This window comes from Porites lutea, chromosome 12, assembly GCF_958299795.1.
Source record: "Porites lutea chromosome 12, jaPorLute2.1, whole genome shotgun sequence".
Taxonomy (NCBI): domain Eukaryota; kingdom Metazoa; phylum Cnidaria; class Anthozoa; order Scleractinia; family Poritidae; genus Porites; species Porites lutea.
This window is the reverse complement of record NC_133212.1, coordinates 3,000,110-3,020,512: the sequence shown is the minus strand read 5'-3', so window position 1 is coordinate 3,020,512 and position 20,403 is coordinate 3,000,110. Positions and strand designations below refer to the sequence as shown.

The 20,403-nt window shown below is 38.2% G+C and overlaps 2 protein-coding genes across 3 annotated transcripts in view; one reads left to right on the top strand and one right to left on the bottom strand.

The window, feature by feature from the left end:
• LOC140921970 (fizzy-related protein homolog) overlaps positions 1-16,504 on the bottom strand; it is a 26,136-nt gene extending 9,632 nt beyond the window's left edge. Inside the window, exons 1-20 of one of the 2 annotated variants that reach the window (XM_073371981.1) lie at positions 15,668-16,504; positions 14,771-14,853; positions 14,534-14,588; positions 14,267-14,304; positions 13,733-13,755; positions 13,489-13,553; positions 12,861-12,926; positions 12,342-12,418; positions 12,134-12,161; positions 11,588-11,644; positions 11,281-11,379; positions 11,072-11,137; positions 10,278-10,380; positions 9,646-9,764; positions 8,795-8,950; positions 8,085-8,186; positions 7,803-7,841; positions 7,548-7,652; positions 6,608-6,700; positions 5,545-5,828 (exon numbers count right to left, since the gene is read on the bottom strand). In XM_073371981.1, the coding sequence (XP_073228082.1) occupies positions 5,787-5,828; positions 6,608-6,700; positions 7,548-7,652; positions 7,803-7,841; positions 8,085-8,186; positions 8,795-8,950; positions 9,646-9,764; positions 10,278-10,380; positions 11,072-11,137; positions 11,281-11,379; positions 11,588-11,644; positions 12,134-12,161; positions 12,342-12,418; positions 12,861-12,926; positions 13,489-13,553; positions 13,733-13,755; positions 14,267-14,304; positions 14,534-14,588; positions 14,771-14,853; positions 15,668-15,733 (1,482 nt within the window). In that variant the 5' untranslated portion in view covers positions 15,734-16,504 and the 3' untranslated portion in view covers positions 5,545-5,786. Of the gene's footprint in view, positions 1-5,544; positions 5,829-6,607; positions 6,701-7,547; positions 7,653-7,802; positions 7,842-8,084; positions 8,187-8,794; positions 8,951-9,645; positions 9,765-10,277; positions 10,381-11,071; positions 11,138-11,280; positions 11,380-11,587; positions 11,645-12,133; positions 12,162-12,341; positions 12,419-12,860; positions 12,927-13,488; positions 13,554-13,732; positions 13,756-14,266; positions 14,305-14,533; positions 14,589-14,770; positions 14,854-15,667 lie in introns of those variants that run through there. The other variant, XM_073371982.1, reaches the window with a different exon arrangement.
• A 78-nt stretch (positions 16,505-16,582) lies between these two features.
• LOC140921901 (eukaryotic translation initiation factor 2D-like) overlaps positions 16,583-20,403 on the top strand; it is a 31,374-nt gene continuing 27,553 nt past the window's right edge. The window contains exons 1-4 of the mRNA XM_073371899.1: positions 16,583-16,742; positions 16,866-17,056; positions 19,595-19,678; positions 20,198-20,297. Of these exons, the coding sequence (XP_073228000.1) occupies positions 16,687-16,742; positions 16,866-17,056; positions 19,595-19,678; positions 20,198-20,297 (431 nt within the window). The 5' untranslated portion in view covers positions 16,583-16,686. The remainder of the gene's footprint in view (positions 16,743-16,865; positions 17,057-19,594; positions 19,679-20,197; positions 20,298-20,403) is intronic.

Genomic DNA, 20,403 nt, shown 5'->3' with positions numbered 1-20,403 from the left:
GGTTGCCGCATTTACAACGCATTGCGCGAATCGCCATGGCGAGTTGCACCCGAGAAGCAAAGTTTGAAGAAGTACAACGCCACTATATCAATATATATCAATCTAATTTTTTGTTATGTTATAAAAAATTTATCCCCCTTTAACATATGTAAAAATTGAGGTTAAGAAGTGTTAAGCTTTTGCAAACGAAACAGCGAAAGACGATTAGGTTATATTTAGTGGAAGGAGGAGGTATTCAACACTTTCAAATTAAACTCAAATTTTGGCATTATACGACCAACAAGTTTGACTTTTAGACGTACAGACACAAACATATGAAACTGTTGATTGATATTGTCATGAAACGAATTTATATATTTAACATTGTAGCCTGAAATTACAGAAAGAAAATAGGATTTCCGGTTTGCAAAAAGGAAAATTTCGCCGGCCTTCAAGCGCACCGGAAGCGCGGAAAGAGCGCTCGTGCCAGTCCTACTCCGCATCACACATTAAATGAAGAGCGGAGCGCCCGTTTCACCGCCCAACCTTTATCCGCCCTGCCTTGTCCGATCGCAAAAGAGCGCTTTGTTTGTTGCTCATTCTACGACAAATGGCTTCTTGTGAAGATTCAGAAAATCAGTACCTTAGTCATTTATACGAGTGTTTAGCAGCCGCAGTCGACAAGAATCGTGCAGACGTTTTGCTGAAGAGTTTCGCTTTTGAAGAATTATTGGAGATGGCGACTCATAAAGTTCAACGTCATGGAACGCAGAAGGTCAGGTTTCAACTGTATGGAAGCTGCGTTGAAGATTTACATGTGGTTGCTTTCCAGCCGGATCTGCCGGATTTTGATGTTATGATCTTTCCGACTGCAGATGAGCTAATGATCGATGAGGAACTAATCGAATATTACCCTTCTCATCCACTGCACGTCAGAATCAGAGGAACAGGTCACCCCGTATTGCAGTCCTGTCTAGTTGAAAACACGGAGTACGTACCTACTTCAGCGTTAAAGAATCTCCATCCAGCGATTTTTGGTGAAAGCGGATACACCATCAATAACGCCGGCGACGTGGCTGCCGCATTTGTCGGATCGCTAGATTCTTCTCCCGGTGCTTCAGCAAAAAACAGCTTGAACAGTCCAGCTGTAAAAATGACAATAAACTTACCAGATATTGAGACTTTTGAAGGAACATTCCTAAACGAATTTGAAAGTGTATTTCACAAACACGATAAACGGGGAGAAGAAGAGTCAATTGCAGACTGCGCATGTTTGTCGAGTGAAGCCGATGAAAAGCCGATGAAAATGAATTCCGAATGCTTTAACTACAGATTGTTAAGGGAGGGAAAGCTGCTTTTTGACATTATCCCTGCATTTCGATGCTTAACATGGCCCATGGTTGCTCAAGAATGGAGGAAAAGACAGCGGAAGTGGCCTTCACCTAAAGTAATTGATACAGTTATTCGGGAGGGATTTCACTTGGTCGTAAAAGCTCCAAAGAACGGTGGCAACCCAGAATACGACTTTAGAATCTCCTTTTCTCATGCAGAATACTTGTTAAGCCAGGAGATAAATGAAATTCAGCGTGTGTGTTACCGCTGCCTAAAGGCTTATCATCGTGAGTATCTTTCTGCAGAGCCCAAGGGTCTAATATCATTTCACCTGAAGAACATTTTTCTGCGAACGATTGAGGAAACCGGTGGCGAAATTTGGATCGAAAGCAGGATAGCTGAGTGTATGTGGAAACTATTTGCGAACCTATTGAAAGCTCTCAGGGAAAGGCATTTGCCTCATTACTTTGTGCCGTCATACAATTTGTTTGGCATTGATTACATCGAAGATCCAGCAATTCTGAAATCGCTGACAGAGAGAGTAGAGCAGATCATGGAAAATCCAGTGAAATTTGCAGAGGAGTTGATCCTGGTTGAGCGTTCTTCACCTATCCAGGAACAAAAACAAATGAACAGTACATCCAACCAACTACAGTCGGAACTGATGTTATTGTCTTCGTTAAAGAAAAAAAATACAGAACAACTAAAGAAGCTCACGGTTTATATTGGCACGATAAAGGATTTGTTCGAAGCCGCCAATAACGCTGATTGTATCTTTGAAAATCTCGACCCCATGGAAAGGACCTTAGTAGAGGATCTGAGAGAATTGCAAGAGAAACCCCGTTTCTATACCACTCTCAAGTTCCTGCTAAAATGTTGTCCTTCCGTGAAAAACTCGTTCTTCTGTAACTGTTCTCCACACACGGAAGGGAACATAAATGACATAAACTTGAGGCAACGCTTTCTTGCCGAGGTGAAGCAGCATATAGAATTGCTGAAGTACTTTAGGTGGCTCAGCGAGGCAGTAGCGACAGTAGAAGGACCTGAAGACTTTTGGAGCCAAATAAATTATAATATGTTCAATCCTGCTTCTGCAAATCCTTTTGACTGGAACCTTGTTTTGCCTCCTCACTTAGAGGAAGACGAACAGAAACTCTTTTTAACAAAGATGAAATGTTACCTAGAAGCTTTGCTTGATGTGTTACCCAAGGATGAGGATGACATCCCATTGGACTGAAGGTACTGAATGAGGTGAACAGGGCCTGAGAAAAAAACCCTTAGAACTCCAGCTTGCCCTTTGGGCAAGCAGTTCTCACATTTTGCTTGCCAGGGGCCACCTATTGCTCGTCTTAGTAAATGATTTTGTTATAGGATTAGTGGTGGACCCAGACCTTCAGATAAGGGGGAACTCGTTCATCCAGACCCTGAGATAAAGGGTGGGGGGGGGGGGGGGGTGGTCTCAAAAAAAAAAATTTTCGTTTGGTCTGTAAACAAGGTGGGGGAGGGGGGGGGAGGAAGGGGCATGCCCCTCCCCTGGATCCTCCACTGAGGATGACTTGCCTGGAACTTTGCCCATTGGGCAGGTAAGCTGGAAAAGAAAGTTACTTGGCCAGCAAGAAAATCTAATTGTCCCAGACTACCTGATAGGACCTTTTTTCCCGAGCCCTGTAAAACTCGAAAGAACAGGGTAGCAGCCTGTTTCCCTTCCTGTGACATCTATAAAATGGTGTGGGCCGGCAATTATCAGATTACATTTGAATTTATTTACATTTGATTACAAATGAATTTATCGTATCTTTCGGTCGGTTTATAACGTTATAAAATCATTTCACCTTTACACTTAACTTTCGTAAAGGGCTTTCTCCTTACCACCTTGGTTTATTCTTCTACATTTTTACCAGAATTTTACCTGGTTTACTGTAAACCTGCAAATTTTTAAGCTCCCCTTCTTCCCTCGGGTGTCAATTTGACAACTACAATATTTAGTTGCTCCACCTTGAAACTTTTTCGACAACCCATTTGTTTTTACTGCCAGCCGCCAGGAAGGCCGAAGGGCCCTAAGGCCTCGCTTCCATGCAACTTCCAGTTTTTTCCTGGATCAGCGTATTGTTATTGCAAATCAATAGAAATTGAAGTTACAGAAAAAATAATTAACCCACGGTAATTGATAACAAGCCGAATAATCTTGAGGAGTACATGTATAAGGTTCAGATATTCTGAACGTGATGATGCTATTTGGCAAACAACACCCACGAGACCAGCTTCAGCTTAACACATTTCTGAGTTCAGCGACCACTCCAGGCGTGGTCTTCATCACGTTCCATTTTTTCTGTCTTCTGTTTCCTGATTTGTTTTAATAGATCTTTACATGTCCATTCAATCCTGCACCATCAGCTGCATCTTGCATTTCTTTCCATGCAATCTTGCTCACATCAGAATCCAGTTCAATACGGTACAGTTACAACCCGCATATAAGAACCTAGATTTTAAGAACCTGTTAGGCTAAGATTGTCTTTTTAGACCCCTTTTACATAAGAACCTGTTTTAGCCTACAATTTTGAAACATTCAGTCAAGCACTGAATACACACATTTCATAGAACAAGCTCTACCAGTTAGGAAAATGTATAAACTTCCTAAATTGCTTAAATAGGCCCAAAACAGGCCACACCCACCAATGACAAACACCTTATTTATTTTTAAGAACCTGAGTAGCCTCATTTTCCAGTCAGCACCATTTTTATTAGAACCTTCTTAGCCTTCTTAGCCTAGCTTGGAAAAACTTAGGTTCTTATACGCGGGTTTTACTGTATATACACTGGCACTGAAGACCTCCAGAACACAGCCATCTTTTAGCATAAGAGGTTGTACCTGGTCGGTGAAAGATGTTTTTTCACTATGCATACAAGTCTTTTAAGTATTTCATTGCTATTACAGGGGGTTCATTAAGGTTTTCAACAGGAGGGCAACTGAGTTTGACACCCGGGCAAAGAATTGGCAAGGCCCGGAGGGCCTTGACCCTTAGGGGGGTCCGGGGGCATGCTCCCCATGAAAATTTTGCAATTCTATGGTCGCAGGGACGTGTTTTCCTGCATTTTAAAGCTGCAGACAATGACTTTCAACAACCAAAAAAAGATAACTTTTCTAGACAATTAATCATGATTAAGTGATTAGATGAAGTGTGTCAGACAAACATTTGGAGAGACGAAGAGTTTTCGCTAGAAGGTGAATCACAAAAGTATTAGTTTAACAACTTATCTTTAAAATTTCAATGACTAGATGGGAGGAGCATTGTTTTAACGTGAACCCACCGAAAATTAATTCATTGGCGTAAACCATAAGACGAATAAAAAATCACGCTTCACTTCGTTGAACATGATGATTAAGCCATTCAATATATACAAGCAAGTAAATCACAAAGAAGTCTACTCACCTCTTGGCCTTTTCTCTACTGGAGGCCCTTTAGTTGAAGCCGAAAAATAATCCGCTATCGAACACGTTCTTTTCTGAGCTGCCATGCTCACGTGCTCGCAACACTAATACATTTCAGGTAGTCGTTTATGAAGCACAGTTCTTTTCGCAATGTGTTATGAGGCGATTCTTGTTTTTAACACATAACGAACGAGGGGATTTCATGCAGCGTGTAATAAAGTGGAAATTGCACGGCAAAGTATGTTTTACACTCGATAAGACTCATCAAGAAAAGGGCACTATTGTAACTTAAAACTGTTTTTGATCGTTCCTTGTAATAAAAAGAAGTTCTTTGAGATGTAAAGCAGCCGGGCAAAGTCGTGTTCACAGCCGGTCAATTTGCCAGGTGCCCGGCCCTTAATGAAACCCCTGTATTAAAGAAACTGCATAGTACCATGATTGAATGACTTATTGAATACCAATGTTGAGCTTGTACCGAATGACTTAAGTCTTTCCCGATAATAATCGATAACAATCAATAAAGCAATCATTACAGACTTCTATAGGAAACTGAGATTAATTGAAGTCACAACTTTTTTTCTTTATCGACGTCTTTCAATTGATATCATAAATTGATTATCAGTTTATCAATTAACTACACCTGGATTTTTAACAGAACTTTCGCACCACCAACACAGCAATCAATAACCTTATCCACAAGTTGCAATGTTCTAGGATCTTTTTTATTTTGTTGTGTCTCAAAATGGTGCTATTACGCTTATCTACTAATAATTACAAATTCTACAACTAGCTATATACTAATTATTAGTATATAGCTAGTTGTAGAATTCTTTCCTTTTCAATAATATTGTACCAAATCGTTACATCATATGCAATGATACGAATTTCATAATCAACATGTAAATTTACCATTATATATGTGAGTAATATATATTGTAAATCTTGTCATGTGCATCCTCTCACAGTTTCATGTTACTTGTTGACTGGCAATTTAAAATAACAATTTTTAAATGACCTTACGAAGTAAACATAGTTTTTGGTAGCATTATCTTATTCTTGAGAACAGATTGAGCTCTGACTTTGATTCCTGTTGAAGAAAATAAAAGAAATCATTTTGTTAGGAGAGAGAGAAATAGGGACTTGTAGAATAAGGAATGATGTGTTACTTTAAGTCGCTTGTGAATGAATAAAATATTGTATCACTTTTTCGATTTGTCAGAGGTCCTGTAAACAAAAATAACTTATTTTTTCTGCGCTTGGCTACGAAGATGTCCTTGAATCTAAGCGTGGGAAAATTTACCCAGCTGACTTGGCATTTTGATTGGTTCATTCGACTTTTATGTCTACTGTGATTGGCCAATGACATCAAAGAATCATGTCTTCATATCAAAGCGCAGGAAACTGCAGCCAGCTGACTTGGCATTCTGATTGGTTCATTTGACTGACTGCATCTGCTGACAGTGGCCAATAACATCACTTGGTTTGATTTTGGGGTTTACACACCTCAATTAAAGGAACTATGTCAGGGTTCTTTGGTATTACTTTGAAACCCTAAGAACTCACTGAAATCAAGGAAATCCCTGAAAGAATGGTTCAGTTTTATTTCAAAATGACGTTTAACTGCGTGTAGGTCTTTAGCATTTAATGACCAGGATGGAATCAGATCGCAACTTGAAAGAACGGGGCCAAATTTTTCAAGTTAATGACCAACACTGATGATGCTTAGCTTCCCCTTCCCTTTAGAGTTAAGAGCACAACAACCCTTGGTTACAATCTCAGCTCAGCTATAACCAAAAACCTTTGGTGCTCACTTTGACATAGGGCCCCTTTACGACAAAGCAACAGATTAACAGCAGCAAATAATACCTTGTGAGAGCGAGCTTTGTTGAATACATTCCAAAATCTAAGAGTTTCATCTCCTGCTCCAGTAACTATGGCTTCACCATCAGGAGACACGGCCTGTGAACACAACAATTATTATATGCAATTATATTTTTGTAGACTACAAGTAGTACCCATTTTTCCTCAGGGATAGTAGAGTGAGCAAAACGTGAGCACGCATGAAAATCACCCCAAGCGAGAAAGACGAGAAGCCATGGGGAGAGAGAAAAACAAAGCCCTGCTACGTCTCGCCTTCCTTGCATTTCGTTTGCTCTGAGGAACAATGGGACTACTCGTAGTCTAGAAAAAATGTTACATATAATTTATATAGTTGAGCATTTGAGTTCTCATTGCATTGTTTTCTGATTGAAGCGGGCCGGGTTTAACAATTGTACAAGGAAAATTACATCTACCAGGGTATTAAAGATATAAAATAGTGCCACATTCAAGCATCATATATATGATTTTAAATGTTAGGTTGCCATACGGCCAGGTAGGGGTATTTTCCACTGGTAAATCAGGGTTGTCACTAAGATTTCAAGTTACCAGGCAAATACGACAAGTAGGCGGAGAATCAAACAGCTAAGGATTTCTTTTGGTTCTATTTTTCTTCTGTTGTCCTATGGAAGTAGCTGGAGACCACATTCATAGTAGCTGGGGGAAGTCCCCAGCCCACGGCCCTTAATGACAGCTCTGGGTAAATATACAATTTGTTTTTATCACAAAGGTGACCTGAAATTCACACAATCCAATTATGTAGCCTCACAGAACTGGAAAAGTACAATACATTATTTATTTGTAGCTTAGGAAAATCTCAATCTGCGAGCAAATTTTATGACCATGCTCTAATAACAGCCTCAAGATTCATTTCAAATAAAAAAGCAGTTTCTGTGAACCTTGAAAAAACCCTGATGATTTCACTTACCAAGTATAAAACTCTATAGGAATGTCCGGTTAACTTTGCTACTTGAGTAAGGGAGGGATATTTCCATACAAGTATCTGGTTCTGTGAATAACCATGTGTGCTGACCTAGAATAAATGTGGGTGACACTTTAATACACATGTATGAGCATTTTAGCCAATAATGAAAAACCACAACAATGGCATCTTGGAACAAAACTAAAAACATGTCCCAGTAAATAAAAACAACAAGAAAAAAGGAAACAATTGAAAACTCACCAGTTCATTAGAATGCTTTGACCATGCTAGGTTGCACACCTAAAGTAAAAAAAAGTGTTGCTGTTTATCAAACTAAAGACAGCTGCTAAATTTCAAAGTTAGTGAAGTTCTGAGAAATATCAATTATTTTCAAATTGCCTGGTAAAGTGCACACAGGAATTCTCTCTGTCATATTCTTTGGATAACTATGTTTTACAAAGAGAACTTTCATAGAAATTTGACAAGCATTGTGAATTTTGTAACGGTTACCCTAAGAAGAGCTAATCAAGTCAGAAACAATACCTGTGACCCAGTGTCTACACACTGTAGTGGCTGTCCAGTTAAAGTGTTCCAGAATCTAATGCATCTATCAGCTGTTCCACCCCCTGAGGATAGTAGACCATGCTAAAAAAAACCACACGCAGCCAATTAGTACTCTAGCGCCTGATATTTTCGCTATAAACAATGCAAACACAAACACAAGCAAGGGAAAGAATAAAATCCTTGTTTCATTGTGAAAACAGCTCAGATGCAAGAACAAAAACCAAAACATTGTCTAAATTATTTTGCCTTCTTGTGCTTGTAGTTCTGTTTACACTGTTGCCTTTGTATCAGCACTCATTTTTACTTAATTGCACAAGACCCAAGGTTATGTTTATCCTGTGTTGTGAGTGAAACACAAAAAATGGCACTGCATGATTAACTTCCCTTCACATTTTCGTGATTTAAACGTTTTAAGTTCCATTCACTGTCTTGTGAGGATGAGATAGACTGAGACAGTACAAATCAATGTAATGTTAACTTTAAATTTTTAAGTCTGATGAGAAAATATAGATCAACTACACCAGCATTCACACACCAGTTTTTCAGAAGGTGGATAGTGCTATTTCCCTATTAAAAGTTATCCAATAAATAGCCATTTATCTATGGAAAGTCTTATCGAACATTTGAAGAACTGGGGACAGAAATATATAGTTTCTTTTATCCTAAAATGTGCATGGAAAGAGTACTACCTGATGAGGAGACCATGCTATGGCTTTGACAGCTGCTGAGTGTTCACCATACTGTTGCTCTGGAGACACGCTAGACAGACTCCACACCAGTAACTTGTTATCGTTGCCTCCTGACGCCAGATGCTGGTGATCTGGGGACCACTTTAATCCACACACCTATCAAAGGATAGATATTTTATTAACTAGTCAGAGGTAATCATTGATTACAGATCCGCTATGCATTCATCACTTATGAAAAAAGTATGGAAATGAAATCAAGTCGAAAGGGGCCCAGTTTCCCGGCTGAGGTGCCCCTGATAAAATTAACAGGGGCAGCTAATTTGCAGTCGCCCGTGATAACTCGAAAATTTCTGCGTTAGTGCCACAGGAACACAACATTAGGAATGCAATAATTAATATTCTATTATCAAAATAATACAATGGACCTTTGTCATATTACCATCCTAATCTTATATAACCACCTCATTTATTTTGATCATTTTATTGTGTAGTCTGTGCCATAGATGAAACTAAAACTTAGTTTGTGAAACAAAGTCAAAATCCTTGTTCTAGGTCGCCACCTGTGTACCAGGATTTGAGTACGCGCCATGGTTGTCCTGTTAAAAATTGCATTTGACAGGTCAATTTGCCAATCAGATTGAAGGGAAATTTCGAAGTGCATTTCCAGTAATCCACTGAATCTGTTGGAGGCCCAGAACAAGGACATTGGCACTGCTTTGCAGACATTACTAACCAGGGTTAAGTTACATGTATGTCTGCAATGCAGGTTAATAAATTTGTCATTATGATAACTCCAGTCATTCTCTTAATATCCAATAGCACTAAGGAGTATAAAATTTTTCAAGAATTACCTCCTGCCTGTGACCTATAAGCCTTCTCTCCACTGGGGTTGATAATCTGGCATCTCGTTGAAGAATAAGCCGGTCTCTACTTCCAGATGAAAGCATGTCTCCATTCCATGCCAAGGCACCTTTAAGAATGATTAACATTAGACAAGTACCATAATGTGACATACATCATAATAAGTTGAGAATTCGTAGATACATAACAAAGGGGTGAAAGAATTAAGGCCCCTATTGAGGCCCTGCCAGGGTAAATTCCGACAAGTGACATGGCCCAAAAAGTAGCAACAGCGCATAAAATGAAATCGCGACAATAGACAACCTCCCTCGGCCAAATTGCGACAGTGACGGCAAAGCCGACAATAAGCGACAAGCATTTATAAACACCGACACGAGACATTTTAAAATTCAGACAGGCGACATGGGACCCCCCCCCCTGTCAGGGCCTCCCTATTGCCTCTTGAATAGAGCAGAAAATTGCCTTAATCTGTTTGAATCCAGTTTTTAATCATCATTTGACTGCATTCCAAAGGCTTAATTCATAAATTGCAACTGCAAATAAACTTATAAATGTTCATAGACAATAACAATAAGAAAAGTGAAGACAAGACAAGAATAAATGGCTATATTTGATTACTGACCTACTCTTGCCGTATGACCTTCTATTGTTGACACTCTTTTTTGAGCTCCAGCATCCCATATTTGGACAAGTCCCTTGTGAGTTCCAACAGCGACAAGACCACTCTTTTTACAAAGAAAATAACCCCATTACTGTCAAACTAAGAAAACCGTGAACACCTGAAAAATTTCAGGAATGTTGATTGTGTACTGGCCAATCACAATAAAGTTCAGGATACGCAAGCAAATGTCAAAACCACAAACTAATTACTGTTGCTGTTTGTGGTTTAGTTATCTCGCGCCTTATTGGCTTATTTTTCGCAACACAATAACATTCTATAAATATTTCTGGTGTTTACAGTTTTATGAGTTTCACAGTAATTGAATGGTCAATAGTTTTATGTTTGTGTTGTTACAATGTAAGTCTGTCAAACAAATCCTATGGGGAGGTCATCCTTGTCAACAACAATTTCTTGAAAGGTACCAATTCACTGTGAATCTGATGAGTCACTATTAATAAAATAAGATTGGCAATTTTTTAAATGATTTTTGTTTCCCAGTTTTCCAAGGTTGAAGTCCAAGCCGAATTCTCATAAAGTACATGTAAAACAAAAAAAAAATTGGACCATCCACGCAAACTGTGCATCAACACAGGGGAATCAGTAGTGGCGTTCATGAACACAGGGCATCCAAAGAGGAAGAATAATTTTCAGAATTGTTGCAACCTTACATAACCTTACAATTAATATTTATTTGTTTGCAACAGGTTTTTGACTTCACTATAGAAATTACATGCCATTTCAAACTAATCACATACCCTTTCAGACCAAGAAACTGAAGTTACAGAATCACCATCAGCAGCAAGATCACAAAGTTTTGTAACCTAAACATGGATAACAAACGTCAAACAAACAGACAAATAATACATTGAATCACTTTAGTGGAAACTTTTCATGCATGTATTTTGAAAAACACTATAAGGAGGGAAATATTGAATACATGTATACTAACAAAGTATTTGCCTACCTGGCTGGTACAAGCACTCCAGAGATAAACACATGTTCCAAGGCCAACACTTAAAATATTCTGTCCTGACCAGTCCACCAGATTTAGGTAAAAGTCATCCTATTACGAGAAAAACAGTAATACCAAATATGTTGTTTGGGGCTCCTGGACTTATCACCTAATGCTTCAAAAAAGAACAGCGGGGTGATTTTGAAGAGAAAATAATTTGCAAAATTTATGGAAAACTAATGAAAACATTTCTGTTTAGTATACTGTAACATTGTCAGTAAGAATGGTCAAGTTTCACTTAGTGCATCTTCAAACTTACCTGTAGTTCTGGAGCATCTAGCACTTTAAATGGTATCTTGGAAATTTTTCTTGTTGACTGATAAAAAGAAACCAAAGTGTAAGACTTATTATAGTGTGTGTATGGTATAAATGACATGGAAACTGTGGACTTTTAGCACTTATTTGTTGGGCAGTGGCTTTTGCTGAAATTTTAGAACAAATTGTCTCTATGACAGTAAACTAAGACACTTAACAATACAAATTTGGTAGCAGAGAGGCGAATGGCCTCACATCCAGTTGATGTGCATCACTGAAAAACCACTTTGTACCTTTGCTTAAGCTGCCTTATATAACACAAAAGAATCACCTATTTCTGTCAAAATGCAGGATGAATAAATGTATGCAGTAACATCGACACAGGTCAAGTGGAGAGAGAAAGTGACTCATTTAAGTGTTCAGTCATTTCACCTGAAATAAACATATATTTCTGCACTTTCATTAATATATATACACAAAATAACAACTCCGTCTGCTTCAAAAGCTGTTTGCAATCAGCTTCCCAGACTGATGCACTACTGTTTCTAACCTTTCTTGGTGATCGAAGGAGTCTTTGACTGAAAAAGAGCAGAAATCGTACATATTAATGATGGCCATTGCTGGAACATGATGGTTCTAAAGTCAACGTTGAATTATACCACAGCTATGGTATGTTAGTACAATAGTAACACAAAAAGTTCGAAATGGTTGTGAGAAAATATCATAAAATAAAATAATGTGTTTGTCAAGGAATGTACCTTTTCTTTCCTACTGGTGAAAGAGAATATGAAGCTACTAATTCTGTATCATCTTGCTTACTTCTTTTTACCTGGTACTGAAAGAGATGAGAATATTATCATTACAGTGATCAATGGAAATTAAACAAACATTTTCTGCATGAACATGAACAGTGTTTCCGATCCTGGTGTTGACGCCATATGTGGGTAATTGAGTTTGTTGTTTTGTTGTTGTTGAGTTTGTTGTTGGTTCTCTTTTTTGCTCCACGAGGTTTTTCTCCTCTTCTCAAAAACCGGCATTTCCAAATTCCAATTCAATCTGGAAAGCACTGTCAGACAAGTTTTAAAAACAAGTTCATAAGAACTCCTAAATGCTTCATGGGTAAACAGATTACAATTTACAATTGTTTTTATCACCAGATACATATATGTTCTGAATATTTCCTCACATGCACTTGTGATTAAACACCCCCTCAATATTTTTTTCATTTCACAACCTACAGTAAAAAGTAGACGACTAAATTATTAGTTTTCTCAAACCTGAAAAATGCTATGTATGTGGTTACTATTGCTAGACAAGGCTCTTCTCTCTTCATGTGGGACTTCCTGTATGGATCAAACAATATGTATATTAATCAAACAGTTATTGGCACGTCTATATTTGACATTAACAAGAAAAATATGAGCAGAACCATAATAATTGAAACAGCCAATTTATTCGGAAATAGGCAAAATGAACATCTGTATTATCATTATTCTATTAAAAAATTTACAACTCCCTCATAGTGACTATTGGTTATCGGCAAGATTAGCTCAGTCAGTAGAGTGTTTGACTGCAGAGTGGGAGGTCATGGGTTTGATTTCCTGGGGCCTGACCAATACTCAGGGTCTTAATAAAAATAACTGAGAAATGAAGGAACTCTCTTTGCACTGCAAGGGGCTAGACCTTCGCGTGGCTCAGATGACCATGTGAAAAGGCAGTCCTGTCTCCAGTTGGAGACGCAAAAATATTGTCCAAATTAGTGCTCTTGTGCTAATACCTTATTACACTCAAATAAAGTGCATTTTTTTTTACTATGGGTCAGAGTGGACTATACAAGTGTCTGTAAAATTTTCAGAGAAACCAATGTTTACACTGGAATAATTATTATACATTGTATGGCCTTACTTTCAGGTCTTCAATTCCTGCTCCAAGAAGTTCATTCTTCAAAAGACACTGATAAGCCATTCCCTCTGGAAAAAACAGTACACATACAGAGCTTTATACTATAATAGTTTTAAAATTTCATTTTTACCTTATTTGGAAAGTTCAAGCTAGACCTAGCTTTAAGCTCTCGAAAAAAAGAGAAAACAATGCATTGTTTTTTTTGTATTAAAATAAAATTAATATTGTGAAATGTTAATATACAAACCTTTTGAATCAACACTGGCATCCCTGAAAAGAAAACAGTTTTCTATTTAGCATCTAAAAATCTCCACAAATTAAGCACAAACAAAATCAAGAGTGTTGTTGCTGTAATTATTATTTTGTGCAATCCCAATAATAAGTTACAGCCTTAGGAAGGTACAGCTGTATTAGAATAAGTTTTAAACTGAATTCTTACTTTATTTTTTTTAAGTCCTTTTAAGCATAGGAATTGTTTATGGCAGACCCCCAATTTCTTTTCCAACTTGCTTACCAGTGGTCACTTTACAATTTTGTATGTTTTTTATTTTATTTTAACTGATCTACACACCATATTTATTAGCCCCAACAGCAGAGATAAGTTTCAAATACGTTGTACTAACCCTTGATGTACAGTGTATTTGATAGTTTGAGTTTTTGTGAATTTCGCAGGATTTAACTGCTCCAAGACAGCGTGAAATATCAGAAGCCCTGTTTATTAAATTTACATCCTGTAATAGAATACTTAATGCCAGGGATACAAGGGGTTTTGAAAACTGACCTTGTCACTGCACTATTCTTTGCTGGGTCACTGTTTTCCTAAAAATAGAACAATAAATTGAAGCAAAAACAGATGATGACTGATGATGACTTTCTACACACAATTTTAAAAAATAACTATCATAATTTTAATGATTTATGATCAGGACACTTATTTCAACAAAATGATATATATGACTTTTTACCAGATTTCCCCCATCTGTTTGAAGCTTCCCTGATGTTGAAAAAAGATACAGGGTTTTGATCAAGTTTAAGGAGGGTAACATACCTGTATGAAATTAAAATTTAGTTGCATTGCTGGACTGGTACGACTTGGAATAAACCTTTATGACAAAAATACATTATCCAATCATTAAAATAAATAAATAAAAAATAAAATTAATGTAAAATTTCATAAAGATGAAAGTTCACAGTTCTTTTAGGTTTTTGAAACACAATAACATTAATTTTAAAGACAGTTCTTAAATTCCTTGAATTTAAATTCAAATTTCTTGAATTCCCTTACCTATCTCCAAACTTTTCTCTGCCAGGAGAACTGACTGGACTTAGATGAGGTGAGCTAAAATGCCTTAGTCCACTCAAACAAGGCTGTCAGAAAAGATGATGCAAATATATTTTCAGGGCTTGTAATTTGATACAAGTCAAGGTTTTAATTAAAATAAATTACTTTGGCCAGTGATGTCCCTGCAGTCCGGACATCCTTGGGAAGGCAACAAGACAAGTTTCCTTTCTGGTGAATGTCTATAATTTTTTGTTAGAGAAGAAAGGACATTTAGCCTTCATGTGTCTACGACTACCAGGGCTGTCATAAAGGGCCAGGGCACGGGGATTTTCCCCGGCTATTATGAATGTGACCCCTGCCTACTTTTGTAGGAAAATAGAAGAAAAATAAAACCAAACAAAATCCCCAGCTGTTGGATTCCCTCTCTACTTGTACCATTAGTAACCTGAAATTTTAATGACAGGCCTAGACTACTGTCCGCCTTGCAGCCTTAAAAAGAACTGATGATTGCACAGCTCAAACTAACAGCCCATCAATGGACAATGCCTGGCCAGAATGGTATCTTGACTGGCTGAAAGCATCACTCACTGGTCAAGTTGACCAGTTACGCACACTCTTATTCTAGAATGAACAGCCAAATCTTCAACTGTAAACCTTAGATTTTCTCAGTTTGTAAAAATACAACATCTTCACCGACAGAAAATTACACAAGGATTAATCAGTATTTTTTTCCAATTTTTTGACCGGTCAGAAACAAGGCTAGACCAAGCAAAAATTTCTTTGGCTGGTCGTTGTGTCTGGCCACCCTCGGAAAATTATTTTGAGCCCTGCCATTGGGAAGCAATGAACGGTAAGACATACATGTAACGTAGTATACTACCTTACAGCGTTAATACTTACAGAATTGGACAGAGGACTCCGTCCATTTGGTTGTCGAAGAAGTCGTCTCTCATACTCTGGGTCCATTTTTGAACAGCTGTTATGTTGGCTTAGTTGACAATGTTTTGAATAAAGTGATAGTGTTTTTCAATTCTGCTCTGAAGATCAAAATTACTTCACACACTGTAAATATAAGCTTAAATACAGTGTATTTCCTAGGGAGAGACTACACTGTAGACAAGTCAATCTCTTCCAAATCCTGACAAGTCGTAATGCGGTGTATACTTCTTCGCTGTGAAGGAGTGAAAAACAAGAAGCATGCAATTCCAACAAACAGTCACGCTGGTACTATGTATTCAGCAGCACTGTAGACAGAATCACTCGTTGTTGTGTTCGGTGTCAGTTCTAGACTCGTGGACGAACATAAACATCTGATTTGCCAACCATTTAAGCTTATAAACAATGTCGACTGTTCCCAGAAGTAACGGTCTTCAATATTCGACCAAAACACTTCTTACGGGCATTATTTCCAGCTTCACTTGCTCTCCACTTGGGATATGTGGTGAACGAAAATCAATGTGGAATAAACTTAAGCTTAAGCTTAATTCCAAAGCAAGCGTTGTCAATTTCACTTCAGCTGAGACGTTTCCTAGAATTCCATACAAACGTTCCACAGTCAAACGAAGAAAAACCATGTGCTTTTCGTTGTTACATTCTCCGTCGTTAAGAATGACACGTTGCAATGAAGAAAGATAGCCAAACGTGCCAGAAGTTTATCGATTCACGTGTAGCAAGCTTTTCAAAGCTGGAAATTTGAAATGCAAACGGCCGGAGTCTTGTTTCCTTTGACGCTTTTCAATAAACATCCGGGAAGTCAAACGGCAGAAAGTAGAGCGGAATCTGGGATCTAGTGCCGTTCCAGTCTGCGCGCAGCAATCAAAATGGCGGAAGAATGTGATGTGTGTGATGTGTGCGATATTATATTTTTTTCACGATTCATGACTTGCATGTAAATAAATGTAACTGGAATTTAAACAGCCATGTTTTTAAAGGCATTTCGAGTTAAATCCAATACTGCAATTCGAGGTTCCGATCGGTAAGTTACAGTTCCATAAAATTTATCAAAAATCCTTTCTTTCACTTGATGATGCATGATGGTTTTGTGGTTTTGATAACAGATTACATTAAGCTTAACTGTGTATACATTTTTTATTGTCAGACGGAAACTGAGATCAGATGTTAGTAATAGCTTCCCCAGTTTGTCACAAGATGAAATATCAGAATTAATACCAAACAAAGAGGAGATTTCTGTGATGCGTGTAATGACTCACTCTGGACAGAATATCACAGTATTTTGTCTCAGTGGAGAGCCAATATTCTTTGAAGTGGAGAAGAGAGTGATCCCCACAGGTAACTCTAATCCCACAATAGTCTAAAGTGCAGCTCCATCCAATAGGGGTACTTCTGTGTTTGAGCTTTAGGTAAAATGGGACATTCCATTTAACTTACCCCCACCATGAAAGCATACCGCAAAATTCCGAAAATAAGCTCCTCCATGTATAAGCCCCACCAAATATAAGCCCCCCAAACCAGTAATGCAAAAAGCCCTCCGTTAAATCGCCCCTCCAAATACAAGCCCCCCGGGGGCTTGTACTTGGAAAAGTGCCCTCAAACACAAAGTAAAACCAAGCAAAAATGGTAAATTTACTTCCAACTATAAGACTAGCCCAATTGATTTTGAAACGCAAATTTCCCTCCGTAGATAAGCTCCTCCAAAAATAAGCCCCTTAAGAATGGTCTTTGAAAAATATAATTCGTGGGCTTCTCTTCAGAATTTTACAGTAATTTAAAAGTATTCAGAAGGACCCAGTCAGAATCTGATATTTAATTACAACAAAGGGTTTCGGTATTAGCATTTATCCACAAGGGCCTGTCGGAATCACGGATTGCTTGGATTACAACAAGGCCTGTGGAAATTGGGAGATAAGGGACCTGTAGGAATCACAATTTACAAGATAAGGGCCTGTCAGAATCTTGCCCTTCATACTGTGTGGTGAGATAAGGACTTGCAGGAATCGCCATGTAAGAGATAAGGGCCTGTCAGAATCATTCCTTCCATAGGCGTGGGGGGAAGGGGGTAAAAATAGAATGTCCCAATAAAAGGGTAGCGATTTTACCAGCTGAAGTTTGTGAAAGGGTAGGAAAATCTCTCATTTCTTTAACCCTTTAAGGCCCGATGTCCACAAACCAATTTTATTCTTCTTAAGAGGTTTATCAATAAAGTGGTGACCAATGAAAAAATTCTTTGATCTTGTAGTGAATTCTCACAAATAACTGCACAAGGAAATGTATCAATTATTATTAATTCTCATAACCTTCCCCTTGATTATCTGTTGATGTGGTTAGGAGAAAATTTATGTTGGTCACTATTGGGACATAAAGGGTTCATGCAATTGTTCCCTTTTAGAAAAGGGATGCTGTGTTTAAAGAAGGTATGGGGAAGGGGTACCATTTTTCAAGGAAGAAGGGATATGGATACCGTAAAATTCCGAAAAATAAGCCCCGGGGCTTATATTTTTCGAAGACCCCTTTTGAGGGGCTTATGTAAGGAGGAAAATTTGTGTTTCAAAATCGATTGGGCTAGCTTATAGTTGGAAGCAAATTTACCAGTTTTGCTTTGTTTTATTTTGTATTTGAGGGCAATTTCCAAGTACAAGCCCCCGGGGTCCTTATATTCGGAGGGGCGATTTCACGGAAGGTTTTTTGTGTTACGAGTTTGGGGGGCTTATACTTGGAGGGCCTTATTTTCGGAATTTTACGGTATATGAAAAGGGAACTTATTAAAAATGGTGAAAGGGTGAGGGGTCACTTAGACCTCAAGGCACAGCTTCCACCCTAACCCCCTTCCCCCCCCCACCACCACCTCCCCAGCCTATGACTGTATTATATTACATAAACTATGTTTTTAGCGAGTGCATTTTGTGGAGTTTATGATTGTACACTGGATTTATAGCCTCAAAAGTACATGAGTATATATGTTGTAGGTATAATCCTTTCTCAAGATAAACCAGTTTTCCACCTGTTTTTCTTGGGTTCTAATCCTGGTAACCTAAGCTAAAATTTATAGTGGTTAAACCACCGAGAAAGATTTAACTTACAACAGGGTTCTTTTAGTAGGTGCAGCTTGGCAACTGAATGCAATAAGCAATTTCAGGTTTTCCCTCTCTCTATTTACCCTATTTCCCCCAAAAGTAGATGGCTAAAACCTCCAAGCAACCTGTTTTTTAACCCTGTGCCGACACTTAATGAGAACCCTGACTCCAAGACAAAGAACTGTTAATTTAACATTTTTTAATGCTCACACTCTACTGGGATTCACACAGAGCTTTGCCTTGTATAAAATATTAATCAGAACAATAGCAAAATATAATAAATGAGATGATATGTGTGGAGAGAAGAACACAGAAAAAAATTCTGAGTTACAGATGAGAATTAAACCCACGACCAATTCCATGCACTAGTCGGATGCTCTAACCACTGAGCTACTGAGAACTCAGTTGTGAGCAGGTCAGTTGTGGGCTGACATAACTACTGCATTGCGCAGTCACATTATGTGAAGTAAACACACAATATTTACTGCATCTCGCAGTCACTTGAATACTCTATGAGCAATGAACAATAAACGAAGTGATATGTTTGGAGAGAAGCAAAATACTGTGCAATACCTTTCTGTAAAATGACATCGCTGTAGAAAGTCATGGACAATTAATATGCTTTATATCCTGTATGAAAGGGATAAAGGGAATTGGTGTGCTAAGAATGGTCTCCTCTCACCCTCCTTATACACCCACCATGTGGGGTAATGGTACTAGAAACACCAGTACCAAAGAAGTACTTTGATGATCCACATTCTCTCAGTTATCAATATATATATTTTTCATTCTCTAGTTTATACACTCTGGAAATTCCCTGACTTGCTGCTCAGCTTCACAACATGGCCACCAGTTTTGGAAAAACTTAAAGGAGGGGCAGGTGTGTGTATTGTTGGGTTATCTGATTTAAGATTTTACCTTTATGCTGCCTTTTATCCTTAGGAGTGAGAGCAAGTTTAAGCTGTTCTCTGATCAGGTCGTACAGGTCATGGAAAACCTGGAAAGTCATGGAATGTAATAGTCGATCCTTGGCGTCATAGAAAATTAAAGTTTTGTTTCATAGATTAGTTACTGCAGATGACGAGGCAAGTACAATTTAAGATAAAGAGGAGTACAGAACAAATGCCACGCATTTTGGGGGACACCAGTGTTTGTGTCTTTTGAACTGTGTAAGGTCCAAAAATAACCTAAAACAAGGAAAGTTTTTAAAATTTTGGAACGTGACAGCTCACCTAAGGTCTTGAAAAACTTCAAAAGGTCATGAAAAAAGTCATGGAAAGTCATGGAATTTGAAGAGCTAAAAGAGTACAAACCCTGTCTGATTAATCACCTCTTTCAAACAATTGGACCATTTGCTGACTATTAACATATTAATCTTCACTGAAACTCCCTTTATTAGACTTGATGCTTCCTGGTGTTGTGGTACCATCTGAAGGGGTGTCAGCTTTGGGGCGCTTTGAAAAGGGTGCAATCTGCAGTGTGTGCCTCAATGAAAACAGGTAAGGCTGTCTTTCTGTCAAGTGCATCTTCAGTACAGCCTCTATTAAAGTGTGATTGTGGCTTTGTTTATTTCCTATTTCATATTGATGACATGCTCAGAAATTT